This window comes from Neofelis nebulosa, chromosome 18, assembly GCF_028018385.1.
Source record: "Neofelis nebulosa isolate mNeoNeb1 chromosome 18, mNeoNeb1.pri, whole genome shotgun sequence".
In the NCBI taxonomy this organism is placed as follows: domain Eukaryota; kingdom Metazoa; phylum Chordata; class Mammalia; order Carnivora; family Felidae; genus Neofelis; species Neofelis nebulosa.
In genome coordinates this window covers 28,193,035-28,206,777 of record NC_080799.1, presented here as the reverse complement: position 1 = coordinate 28,206,777, position 13,743 = coordinate 28,193,035, and the positions used below count along the sequence as shown (strand labels likewise).

The following is a 13,743-nucleotide window of genomic DNA, read 5'->3' as shown; positions in this document are numbered from 1 at the left end:
CCCTTCGACACAGCACACCTCTATCCAGTGGATAAATGCCTAGTAGTGTAATTGCTGGGTCGTAGGGTAGTTCTATTTTTAGTTTTTGAGGAACCTCCATACTGTTTTCCAGAGTGGCTGCACCAGCTTGCATTCCCACCAACAATGCAAAAGAGATCCTCTTTCTCTGCATCCTCACCAACATCTGTTGTTGCCTGAATTGTTAACGTTAGCAATTCTGACAGGTCTGAGGTGGTATCTCATGGTGGTTTTGAATTATATTTCCCTGATGATGAGTGATGTTGAGCATTTTTTCATGTGTCGGTTGGCCATCTGGATGTCTTTTTGGAGAAGTGTCTATTCATGTCTTTTGCCCATTTTGTCACTGGATTATTTGTTTTTTGGGTGTTGAGTTTGATAAGTTCTTTGTAGATTTTGGATACTAACCCTTTATCTGATATGTCACTTGCAAATATCTTCTCCCATTCTGTCAGTTGCCTTTTAGTTTTGCTGATTGTTTCCTTCGCTGTGCAGAATATTTTATTTTGATGAGGTCCCAGTAGTTCATTTTTGCTTTTGTTTCCCTTGCCTCTGGAGACGTGTTGAGTAAGAAGTTGCTGCGGCCAAGATCAAAGAGGTTTTTGCCTGATTTCTCCTCAAGGATTTTGATGGCTTCCTGTCTTACATTTAGGTCTTTCATGCATGTTGAGTTTATTTTTGTGTCTGGTGTAAGAAAGTGGTCCAGGTTCATTCTTCTGCATGTCACTGTCCAGTTTTCCCAGCACCACTTGTTGAAGACACTGTCTTTATTCCATTGGATATTCTTTCCTGCTTCGTCAAAGATTAGTTAGCCATACATTTGTGGGTCCATTTCTGGGTTCTCTATTCTGTTCCATTTATCTGAGTGTCTATTTTGTGCCAGTACCTTACTGTCTTGATGATTACAGCTTTGTAGTATAGCTTGAAGTCTGGGATTGTGATGCCTCCTGCTTTGGTTTTCTTTTTCAAGATCACTTTGACTATTCAGGGTCTTTTCTGGTTCCAAATAAATTTTAGGATTCTTTGTTCTATCTCTGTGAAGAATGCTGGTGTTACTTTGATAGGGATTACATTGAATATGTAGATTGCTTTGGGTAGTATTGACATTTAGCAATATTTGTTCTTCCTATCCAGAAACATGGAATATTTTTCCATTTTTATGTGTCTTCTTCAATTTCTTTCATAAGCTTTCTATAGTTTTCAGTGTATAGTTCTTTTCACCTCTTTGGTTAGATTTATTCGTAGGTATTTTATGGTTTTTTGTACAACTGTGAATGGGATCGATTCCTTGATATCTCTGTCGCTTCATTGTTGGTGTATAAGAATGCAATCAATTTCTGTGTGTTGATATCCTGCAACCTTGCTGAATTCATGGATCATTTCTAGCAGTTTTTTGGTGGAATATTTTGGGTTTTCCATAGAGAGTATCATGTCATCTGTGAAGAGTGTAAGTTTGATCTCCTCCTGGCCAATTTGGATGCCTTTTATTTCTTTGTGTTGTCTGATTGCAGAGGCTAAGACTTCCAATACTATGTTGAATAACAGTGGTGAGAGTGGACATCCCTGTCTTGTTCCTGACCTTAGGGGGAAAGCTCTCAGTTTTTCCCCATTGAGGATGATATTAGCATTGGGTCATTCATATATAGCTTTTATGATATCGAGGTATGCTCCTTTTATCCCTACTTTCTTGAGGGCTTTTATTAAGAAAGGATGCTGTATTTTGTCAAATGCTTTCTCTGCATCTATTGAGAGGATCATATGGTTCTTGTCCTTTCTTTTATTGATGTGATCAATCACGTTAATTGTTTTGTGGATATTGAACCAGCCCTACATCCCAGTTATAAATCCCACTTGGTCGTGGTGAATAATTTTTTTAATGTATTGTTGGATCTGGTTGGCTAATGTCTTGTTGAGGATTTTTGTGTCCATGTTCATCTGGGAAGCTGGTCTATAGTTCTCCTTTTTAGTGGGGGTCTCTGTCTGGTTTTGGAATCAGGGTAATGCTGCCTTCATAGAAAGAGTTTGGAAGTTTTCCTTCATTCTATTTTTTGGAACAGCTTCAAGAGAATAGGTGTTAACTCTTCCTTAAATGTTTGGTAGAATTCCCTTGGAAAGCATCTGGCCCTGGACTCATTTTTTGGTAGATTTTTGATTACTAATTCGATTTCCTTACTGGTTATGGGTCTGTTCAAATTTTCTATTTCTTCCTGTTTCACTTTTGGTAGTGTATATGTTTCTAGGAATTTGTCCATTTCTTCCAGATTGCCCGTTTTGTTGGCATATGATTGCTCATAATATTATCTTATTATTGTTTTTATTTCTGTTGTGTTGGTTGTGATCTCTCCTCTTTCATTTTGATTTTATTTATTTGGAGCCTTTCCTTTTTCTTTTGATCAAACTGGCTACTGGTTTATCAATTTTGTTAATTCTTTCAAAGAACCAGGTTCTGGTTTCATTGATATGTTCTACTGTGTTTTTAGTTTTGATAGCATTAATTTCTGCTCTAATCTTTATTATTTCCTGTCTTCTGCTGGTTTGGGGTTTTATTTGCTGTTCTTTTTCCAGATCCTTAAGGTGTAAGGTTAGGTTGTGTATCTGAGATCCCCTTTCTTCTTTAGAAAGGCCTGGATTGCTATATACTTTCCTCTTATGACCACCTTTGCTGCGTCCCAGAGGTTTTGGGTTGTGGTGTTATCATTTTCATTGACTTCTATATACTTTTTAATTTGCTCTTTAACAGCTTGGTTAGCCCATTCATTCTTTAGTAGGTATTCTTCAGTCTCCAAGTATTTGTTACCTTTCCAAACTTTTTCTTGTGGTTGATTTTGAGTTTTGTAGCGTTGTGGTCTGAAAATATGCACGGTATGATCTCGATCTTTTTGTACTTACTTAGGGCTGATTTTTGTCCCAGTATATGGTCTATTCTGGAGAACATTCCATGTGCACTGGAGAAGAATGTATATTCTGCTGCTTCAAGATGAAATGTTCTGAATATATCTGTTAAGTTCATCTGGTCCAGTGTTTCATTCAAAGCCATTGTTTCCTTGTTGATTTTTTTATTAGATGATCTGTCCAATGCTCAGAGTGGGGTGTTGAAGTCTCCTACTATTATGGTATTACTATTGATGAGTTTCTTTATGTTTGTGATTAATTGATTTATATATTTGGGTGCTGTCACATTTTGCGCATAAATGTTTGCAATTGTTAGGTCTTCTTGGTGGATAGACCCCATGATTATGATATAATGCCCTTCTGCTTGTCTTGATACAGTCTTTATTTTAAAGTCTAGATTGTTTGATACAAGTATGGCTACTCCGGCTTTCTTTTGTTGACCATTAACATGATAGATGGTTCTCCATCCCCTTATTTTCAATCTGAAGGTGTCTTTAGGTCTCAAGTGGGTCTCTTGTAAACAGCATATGGATGGATCTTGTTTTCTTATCCATTATGTTATCCTGTGTCTTTTGATTGGAGCCTTAAGTCCACTGACATTTAGAGTGAGTAATGAAAGATATGAATTTATTGCCATTATGATGCTTGTAGAGTTGGAGTTTCTGGTGGTGTTTTCTGGTCCTTTGTAATCTTTGTTGCTTTTGGTATTTATTTATTTTTATATGTATATTTTCGTCTTTTCTCCCCTCAGAGGAGTCCGCCTTAAAATTTCTTGCAGGGCTGGTTTAGTGGTCACAAACTCCTTTAGTTTTTGTTTGTCTGAGAAACTTTTCCTCTCTCTCCTTCTATTTTGAATGACAGCCTTGTTGGATAAAGAATTCTTGGCTGCATATTTTTCTGTTTCAGCACATTGAATCTATCCTGCCACTCCTTTCTGGCCTGCCAAGTTTGTGTGGATAGGTCTGCCACAAACCTGATCTGTCTACCCTTGTTGGTTAGGGACTTTTTTTCCCTTGCTGCTTTCATGATTCTCTCCTTGCCTGAGTATTTTGATAATTTGACTATGATATGCCTTGTTGATGGTTGATTTTTGTTGAATCTAATGGGGGTTCTCTGTGCTTCCTGGATTTTGATGTCTGTGTCTTTCCCCAGGTTAGGAAAGTTTTCTGCTATGATTTGCTCACATAACCCTTCTACCCCTATTTCTCTCTCCTCTTCTGGGACCCCTATGATTCTGATTTTGTTCCTTTTTAATGAGTCACTGATTTCTCTAATTCTTAAATCATGCTCTTTTGCCTTAATCTCCCTCTTTTTTTTCTGTTTCATTATTCTCTATAAGTTTGTCCTCTATATCACTGATTCTCTGTTCTGCCTCATCCATCCTTGCCGCCGCTGCATCCATCCATGGTTGCCGCTCAGTTATAGCATTTTTAATTTCATTCTGGATATTTTTTACTTGTTTTATCTCTGCAGAAAGGGATTCTAATCTATTTTTGACTCCAGCTAGTATTCTTATTATGGTGATTCTAAATCCGGGTTCAGACATCTTGCTTGTGTCTGTGTTGGTTAAATCCCTGGCTGTCGTTTCTTCGTGCTCTTTCTTTTGGGGTGAATTCCTTTGTTTTGTCATTTTGAAGGGAGAAAAGGAATTAATGAGGTAGAAAAATTGAAAATAAAAAATTAAAATTAAAAAAATATTAAAATTAAAAATTAAAAACACACACACACAAAAATAAAATAGATGATGCTCGATCCTTGGTGTGTTTTGGTCTGGGTGTTGAAAGTTGTTTGACAGATTAGAGAAAAAAAGGTCAGAGCAGAAAAAAAAGGAAATCATTTGAGAATTTGAAAAAAATACACTGAAGTAGACTAAAATGAGATGATGGGGGTAAAATAGAATTTGAAAAAATTTACAGAAAAGTAAAAAATATAGTAATAAAAATTAAAGAAAAATATTTTTAATAAAAATTAAAAATAAAAATGAATTTTTTCTCTTTCTGTATTCAAGAAAAAGAAGTGCAAAAGAGAAAAAGAAAAAAAGAAAGAAAGAAAATTGAATAGATGAACCTGCTAACAGATTGAAGTAGGGCTGAAATTACTTTGTTTTCCCCTAGAAATCAGTCTCTGTAGTGCTTTATAGTCCATAAACTAAGCTGGTGGATTGACTTGTGTTCTTGAAGAGCAAAGTTGGCCTGGGCTCAGTGTAACAGCTCCACTCTCCACTAGAAGACACTGCAAGCCTACTGGGGTGGATTGTTGCAGTGCTCATAGGTGCGTATGCACATGCCTGGGAGTGGTGAAAATGGCACCACCCAGCTACCCAGTCTGTTCTCCCAGATCAGCAATCATGCACCCGTCCTCTATCTTCAGCTTTCATCCACTCCCTGCTTTTTCACTCTCTGTGACCAGGCCCCAGGCAGTACCTCTCTCCTGAGTTTTGTCTCAGATGCAGCTGTTTTCCCTGGCCCCTTACTTCTGAAGGACTGCGGCTTTGACCTGTTCTGCCCCTCTGCAGGAGGGTCTCACCAAGCAGTGGCCGAATGAGCAATGGCCGAATGTCGGCTGCACCTAGGAACACTTGCTGGACCCTGCTGCTGTCGGTGTCCCGAGACTGCGGCCAGGTGCCAGCCCGCCCCAGAAAAAGTTTGCCAGATAGTGTAGCAGCAGCATTTCAGGGATTATGGAAAATCACAACACACATCTGGCACCAGGCTTCACACTTAACGACCTTGTTCCAGCACCAGTGAATGTGACTGTTTTATGGGATCTGCTGGGACCAGGTGGCTTCAACAGTCTCTACCAAATGTCCTTCCAGCATTGGAACCACTTTTCCCTGTGTGGCTCGAGAACTTCCTGGACCCCACTCTGTTCCTGGGGATTCGCCCTTCCCACCAGAGCACCACCAGGTATCGAGCTGAGGAGTTGCAGCCTTTGCACTCCCTTTGTTTACAGTGCTAATGGAATTTAAACCTTCTCCTTTCTCCTTTCTCCTTTTTAGTTTAGTCCCTGTGGCTGTTTCCAATTTTCCACTTTCTCTCCAGCTGCTTTTGGGGAGGGGTACTTTTCCCATATTCTGCCCCCCTCCCCAGTCTCTGTCCTCTCTCCGCCCACAAAAGCGGTTCCCTACCCTCAGCAGCTTCTTGCTCCCCAAATTCACCTCTCTGTGCCACGTACCTGATGAATTCTGTAGTGCAGGTTATGCAGACTGTTGTGCTAATCCTCCAATCAGTTTCCTAGGTGTGTAGGATGGTTTAGTTTTGGTCTGGCTGTATTTCATGGATGTGAGACACACAAAAACCTTCCATGCTGTTTCGCCATCTTGGCTCCTCCTCGGAGCCTCTTTTCAGTACTTCTTAAGCTTTCTGTTTCTTTGTTGAAATTCTCACTTTGTTCATGCATTGGTATCCTGACCTTGGTGAGCATCTTTATTATGTTATTTTAAATTCTCTGTCAGGTAAGTTATATAGATCCCCATCTAATAGAGCCATATTCTGGATATATATGTTTTCTTATTGGAAAACATTTCTGTGTCTGCTTCTCTTGATTTTTTCCATCCCATTTAGTGTTATATTTTCTAGTTTCCTTGCATGGTTTTTTCATTTTTATAATTAAATTTGTGAATAAAATAATAGTGGAGACTAAAGTAATTGATAATTATCCTCAGTAAATGGTATACCCTGGTCTATTAGGCCACTGTTATGGAAGACTGAGTTAATATAACCTGTATTTGAGCGAATATTGGGATGTATTACACCTTTATTTAGATTCTCTTTATCACTGTCTTCAAGTGTGTTAGTAATAGGATCAGGATTTTGCTCTTAGCAGAGGATGGCATCTGTATATGAATGAGATCATGGGGATCTCTTGAAGCTATAATTCAGTTCCCAGCTTTTAGATCTGACAAATGCTCTTTGCTTTCCATTTCTAAACTATTTTCTTTACCTCAAAGGTTTTCTCTCTATGCTGCTGCCCTCTTCCTACCCTTTAAAGGCCTATTGTAATAAAGGACTGATGTACCTCAGAAGTATTTTTCTTAGCTTTTTTGTCCTGTCCTGAGCTATCAGAGTACCACTGCAATGTTTTCACAAAGTTCTGAAGAGCCCTGAAGGCATTTTTGTTCATTTGTTTGTTTGTTTGTTTGTTTGTTTTTACTGCCTTACCCTTCCCCCAACCCCCAGCCGCACCTTTGAGAGCTTAGGGCAGTGCAGGTAGTGGAGGTGGAGACTACTTTGGAAAGGTTTCTCAGATCTCTGAAGGAAAGGACTTGTATCTGATTAATTACATATAATAGGCACCAAATGTATATCTGTTTAATGAATATTAACCTTGTTTTCTCAGATTTTAGTGTCCGTAGAACAAGAGACTATGTAACAGAGATTTTTCCCTATCTCTGTTCTCTCAGTCCCTAAGAAAATTAATGAAATTACAAAAGAAGTATTTACTAGATTTCTTAGACTTGTAATCATATGATTAGAATGCCTTATATTCTACCTCACCCAAACCATGGAAAGCCAAGTGTGGTCTCACAAGAATATTGGAAATACAAAATTGTTTTATTCATTCTTCTAAATGGATTTTCCCAGGTGTGGGATACCACATGGTCATGGTGAAGGAGACTCACTGCAATGTTGAAGAAATCTTAAAATTTATTCAGTATCATATACCAGAAGCCACTTTGGAGAAGAATGTTAATAATGAAATATCTTTTCTTCTACCCAAAGAGTATACACACAGGTATGAGTCCAAAGAATGTAAAATGATTGATGTTTAGATAACCGGATGTTATTATTGCTTTTTCTGGTTTCTTTAGGCATAGCAAATAGAGTTTATTTAACAAACCAAAACTCCAGTCATTGCTATCACTTGCACTGAAAGGAAGGATTCTGCTTTTGGCTATAGATTCCTGGTTTTAATTGGTTATAATGGATGGTATTGGTAGAGTAAAACTTGTCTGGTGAGTGAAGTGAATGGAAATATAAATATAATGAGATAAAATTTAGTGGTGGCTCTTGAAGTCAAGATGACAAGAACTTCGAGTAAATAGGCAGTTTGACTACACTAGCTAAGCAAGTTTTTCATCAAAGGGAATCACAAAGAATAATAACTGTACCTAAGACAACCATCCTAATAAAGGGAAATGGAAACTAAGCGTACTTATCAGAGACTTTCAGAGTATGATATTTTTATCTTCTTGTAATATACAAGTAAGTAGTTGATGTAGTATTTCCTAAAGTAAAGCCAGTTGTCATATTCAAGAAGAATATGAAGGACTTTAATGCCCTCTTTTCTAGTAAATCTGAAAGTTGTTGAGAATCAGCAGCATGGTATAGTGTGATCAGGCACCAGAATGGAACTAAAATTCTAGTCATATTCTGGAATAAGAGAATGAAATACCATGGAGAATTAGAAATAAAATTCTAGATATGTAACCTCAGAGATGCATGGTGGTTGACTCATTCAGTAAAGTTGGGAGCCAGATGAGTGCTTTGGCCCATTGTGACATTTGTGATCCATGTGAAATGCACAGTCTCTCTTGAAGGAGACATAAAGGTAAACCACTTCTTTAAACTTATCACACTATCTGCCTGTCTTTATTCATGTGGACACAAATGGCATTCTCAAAAAATGTCTAAAACTGGAAATGAAAATATTCTGAATGAGATGGTATTTTCTGTGTATTTGTTTCATATTTATAAAATGTATTCTTATTTATTGTATCATATCTTCATATTCATATTGATAATATCTTCTCCATATTTTATCATGCCTTCATATTTGGAAGCAAAGGATGTTTATCACATATTCTTACTAATCATTTGGGCTTCAAGAACAGAAAAAGAAAGAATATCCAGAAGGTGAACAACTAATTATAGATTGCTGGGCAATAAATTCAGATTTAGAATGATAGACTCACTACAGAATAAACTGAAAGCCATGAAATTAAGGAAGAATGTGTTTTTCTAACAGGGAGATGTTTTAAAGTATGAAATAGGAAAAACAATTTTAAGACAAAAATACCTATGGGTCTATTTTTTCAGAGTATAATATGAAAAAAAAAGAAATGATGGTTACAATTCTTAGTGATCTTTCATTCCAGCTAAGATTTTCATAGATAATAATAATTGAGCACTAACTGTTTGCAAGATATTGTTCTAATATGGATTTATTCACAAATCTGAATAAACAATAAGGAAGAGAAAAAGAATGTTAACAGCATATACTTGTATTCTGATTCATTGAATGTATCTCGTAAGGAAAGTACTCTTGAAACTTTACAACAGTGTTGTAACTTGCTGTAAAACAGTGCTGAGACTTGTTGGAATGAAGCTTAAGTTCAGAATGTAGCAGTGGAGTGATATGCAGCCTTCCGAAGGCACAGAGACATAAGATGGGTCTCATAATAGTGCTACATATCAGGGAATATTTATAGTCTTAAAGTTCATGAGTTAGAGACTGTCCTGCTCTCACTCTTTTTTTCTGTCTCAAAAATAAATAAACATTTTTTTTTTAATTTTTTGAAGAGGCTATAAATATAAAGGGAAACCAGCAGGTGATAATAGGGAAAAAAAGAAACAAGTATAATTTTGTGAAACTCCTACAAGTTAAAAGGAGGAAGTGTGTTATTCCTGATATAAGGTTTAATTAAGCAGGACAACATAATAAAGAGAGTAATCAAGTATAGTCATGCAACAAATATTTCATTTACCTCAAAGCAGATTTCCTGATGGGTCTCTGAGGATTGTCACCAACAAATATGTCTTAGAAAAGTGGAGGAAATAAAAAACAAACTAACTCTGTATTTCTAATTCTGATAATCAAGAAAATGTTGGTTGAAGGAAAAAAAGAGTCAGATATTTTACAGAAAATGTACAACATCATGGTAAATTTCATGGTAGGAAAGAAGGAAGGATCTGGTATTTTTAGATACAGGCCAATATTGGAAGATACATAGAAAAGCAAGTTTCCATAACATAACCTCAAGATTGTTTGGAAGCTTCAAAAATGAAATTTTTACCACAGATCCCAAAGATAAAGAAAATAGACTGACAGCTAAAATTCAATAAACAAGAATGATAGAGTTGTTACAGAATATCATGAGGAATTTTATTACCCCAATCTGTTATTCAATGGTAATTTAAAAAGTAGTTCATTTCATGTTAATTTAGGGTGTCTTGAGCAAGTCTGGCTCCTAAGCAGAAAAGTTGGAAAGGTATATGAGGGTTACAAGAATCTATTTTGGTAGAGAAGAAGAAGAGCTAGTATTTGAGACAAGGTCCAGCAAGTTAACCAGGAAGAAATAGAAGGGAAATTAAATGTGCACATGAAATCTCCAGATAATTGTTATGCTTTGGCAAGGCTTCTTTTGAAGTGTTCTGAAACCTTCCTCTAGTCTGGCTTCAACTTGTCTTAAAGGCATAAGATTTTGAGGTTAGGATATGGAAATGAGAAAAAGAAAAGTCTAAAATATCATCAAGAAGGAAAAGAAGCTTCAGTGCTGGGGTCAAGGAAAGAAAAAATTTTAACTCCTGTTTTGATTCAATCTTTTGATCAAAGTAAATGATCTTTCAACTTAAAATATAAGAACAAACAAAAAGGAGGGAGAAATTTTCATTGTGCTTCTCACAGCTGTAAGTAACTTCAAGTCTCCAAGCTAGGATAAAGTGCATATGAGGCACACCACTATGAAGTGACTTCAGAGGAATAAATGTTAGTTCAGATGGAATAACTTTGCAACAAATAAGGGAAGAAAATAAAATGTACTTAATTTTACCTTTTTATAAGAGATATGATGTCTCACATTTAGAAAGATTATACCAAATAACAAGATTAAGTTAATAGTAAATCAAGAGAGATTAAATCAAAAAGAAATGGTGATACAATTGGATTCAAACACAAGGCCATTTATCTCCAAACTTTATGTTCTCCCATCGACACCCGTGGTGTTAGAAAACTGGAAATGTGCCAATCCAATTCTAATTTTAAACTTCAAAAATTGACATTGATGATCCCATGGTTGATTCACAAAGAAAACAATCAAACACAACAAAACATAGAATGAGAACTAAGAAATCACTAAATCATGCAAAAACTCATCTTAGTCTTGGACAGAATTCCCTCCACATGTTTCCTCCACATGATGGATAAACATCAATCTCTTTCATAAAGGTGAAAAGGGAAAGAATGCCTGTAGAAAAGATACTGCATTTTGAAATAAAAGCACCAATCTAAGAAATAATAAGAAATGCCTACTTTGAAAATAATTTCCCAAAATGAAAAACTTCAGAAACTCTCTGCTTTATAGTCTCAATCAAATTAAGGAGAACACTTGAACAATTAAAGAGAACACTTGGAGGAGGGAAAATGGGATAAAATGATATGAAATTCTTGATTGACTAGTAAAAAACTGACCAAATAATTGTGGCAGAAAACAGAACTCCTGAAGGAGAACACTGTGTCAAGAATTCTTCCCAGAACTATGAAGAAAACTGCAAAAAAATAAAGAGACCAACCAGTACATTACCACTACACACCCACAGGAATGGCTAAAACTAAAAAGACAGATTATAGCATATAAACATGGTAAATGGATCTCATTGCTGATAGAAGTATAAAATGGTAAAACTGCTTAACATGTAAACTTAGTAAACATTGCTATGTTTCCTAAGCTAAATATGTGCTTATCCTACGACTCAGCAATTATTCCTAATATATACCTAAAAAAACACTTGTCCCTGAGAAGAGACGTAGAAGAGTGTTTATATTTGTAGACACTATTCATAATAGCTCCAAAATGTCCGTCAGCAGGAAAATGGAAGAATATAGCAATAAAAAGAAAAAAACTATTAGTATATACAATATGAATGAATCTCGCAGACATGGAAACATTAGGAAAAAATATATAGGCTGTAGGATTCCATTTATATGAAGTTCAAGAAAAGAAAAAAATCTTTAGTTATGGAATTCTAGAATTAAAATCACCTCTATAAGAGGAGTGCCTGGCTGGCTCAGTCAGTGGACCATATGACTCTTGATCTTAGGATTGTAAGTTTGAACCCTACATTGGGTGTAGAGATGACTTAAAAATAAAATCTTTTTTTAATATTTATTTAGAGAAGGAGAGAGAGAAAGCAGGCACAAGCCGGGTAGGAGCAGAGAGAGAGGGGAGGGAATCCCAAGCAGGCAAAGCCCGATAAAGGGCTCAACCCCACAACCCTAGGATGATGACCTGAGCCACTATCAAGAATCAGGTGCTTAACCAATGGAGCCACCCAAGTGCCCCCAAAATAAGATCTTTTTTAAGAAAAAATAATAAAATTACCATAAAATGCCTAGGTGTGTGTGTGTGCGCGCGTGGTGGGGGGGGGGGGTGTGGGTTGTGTGCATACATAGACACAGGGAAGGAAGTTATTGATTAAGAAAGGGCCTTGGGAAATCCCCCTGTGGGGTTCTGGAAATGTTCTCTATCTTATCTGGGTGGTTATCCAGGTATGTACATATGTGAAAATTAGTTCATAAGTAGTATACTTTGTTATACCTCAGTAAAAAAATATCTTTATTTAAAAACATATGTAATGAAAAAAACTTCGTAATGGGTAGAATACATCAAATGTCAACAGTAGTATACTCTAGATGGTCACATTTTTTCTGTTTTTATATTTTTCTGTATCCTCCTCTTAAGTAGACTATATATTATCTTTATAATTTTATCTATATACTTATTAAATATATATTTATGTATATTATAGATAACATGTATTATATATTGTATATAGTAAATAACAAGACATATGAGAAAAACAGCTATACTCAAGATGGTCGCTTTTATTTCTTTTTTATATTTTGTGTATTCATCTCAAGTATAATATATAGAATGTATATAATTACATTTTTTAAATATATACTATTTTATATATTATATATAATAAAATTTATATAATGAGAAAAATATATGTTCTTCACATTATGATTGGCTCATACAATAATTTTTTTAACCTATTATCTTTTTTCTTTACTGATTATCACTAAGGAGCCTAAAGTTTGCTCAGCTACAGAATCAAAAAGCTTATTTAGTTCTGAACTGTATGAAATAGAAAGTGAATGTCTCCCATAATCACTGGGAAAATTTCTGTGTATATTTCTCAGGATCATTACATGCATATACTGACATGAATACAATATATTGTACATTGCATACATATACGGACATAGATACAATAATAATAATTAGTTTTACAGAAGTGAAATCCTATCGTAATACTGTTCTGAATCTTGTTTTGTTTACCTGAATCTTTGGTCAGCTGTTTATGGTAGGACTTTTAGGATTTCCTATTTTTAAGATAACTGAGGAAAAATCTACATTTTACTTAGATGTTATTGTATCATATCATACCATAATTTATTCGTTAAACTGTTAATGGGTATTTGTCTCCAGTTAGTGCTATATTTATGCATTTAAAGCATTATACAAGTTTAATTTTGTGATGTATAAAGTCAAAGCAAACAAAAACAAATAAATATGCCAAATTATAGTGTATTAACAGTCGGTGTCTTTGGGGCCTGGTATTGTGATGATGTTTATATTTTTATAATTCATCTCTAAATATTTTATGATGCATACATATTAATTTCTTAACTAAAATTAAAGAAAAAAAAGAAAATGTGTGAATCCTAGCTGAAAAGTCAAGCACTAGGAATGAAGAAGCACCCAGAAGAAATGGACTTAAAACATGTGAAGTCTGTCATGTAGGTAGATTATACATGTTCTATATAACTAAGGGTGTAAGTTTAGAACCAATGTGCAAAACTAGATGTATTGAATGGAAAACAATTTAA

General features: G+C 35.5%; 1 protein-coding gene across 7 annotated transcripts in view; it reads left to right on the top strand.

The window, feature by feature from the left end:
* LOC131500702 (phospholipid-transporting ATPase ABCA3-like) overlaps window positions 1-13,743 on the top strand; it is a 186,887-nt gene that overhangs the window by 110,156 nt on the left and 62,988 nt on the right. For all 7 annotated transcript variants that reach the window (XR_009256433.1, XR_009256434.1, XM_058710038.1 and 4 more), the window contains one exon: window positions 7,494-7,644. Coding sequence is in view for 5 of the 7 variants with exons in the window: in XM_058710038.1 (XP_058566021.1) it covers window positions 7,494-7,644 (151 nt within the window). In the remaining 2 variants the exon portion in view is untranslated. The remainder of the gene's footprint in view (window positions 1-7,493; window positions 7,645-13,743) is intronic.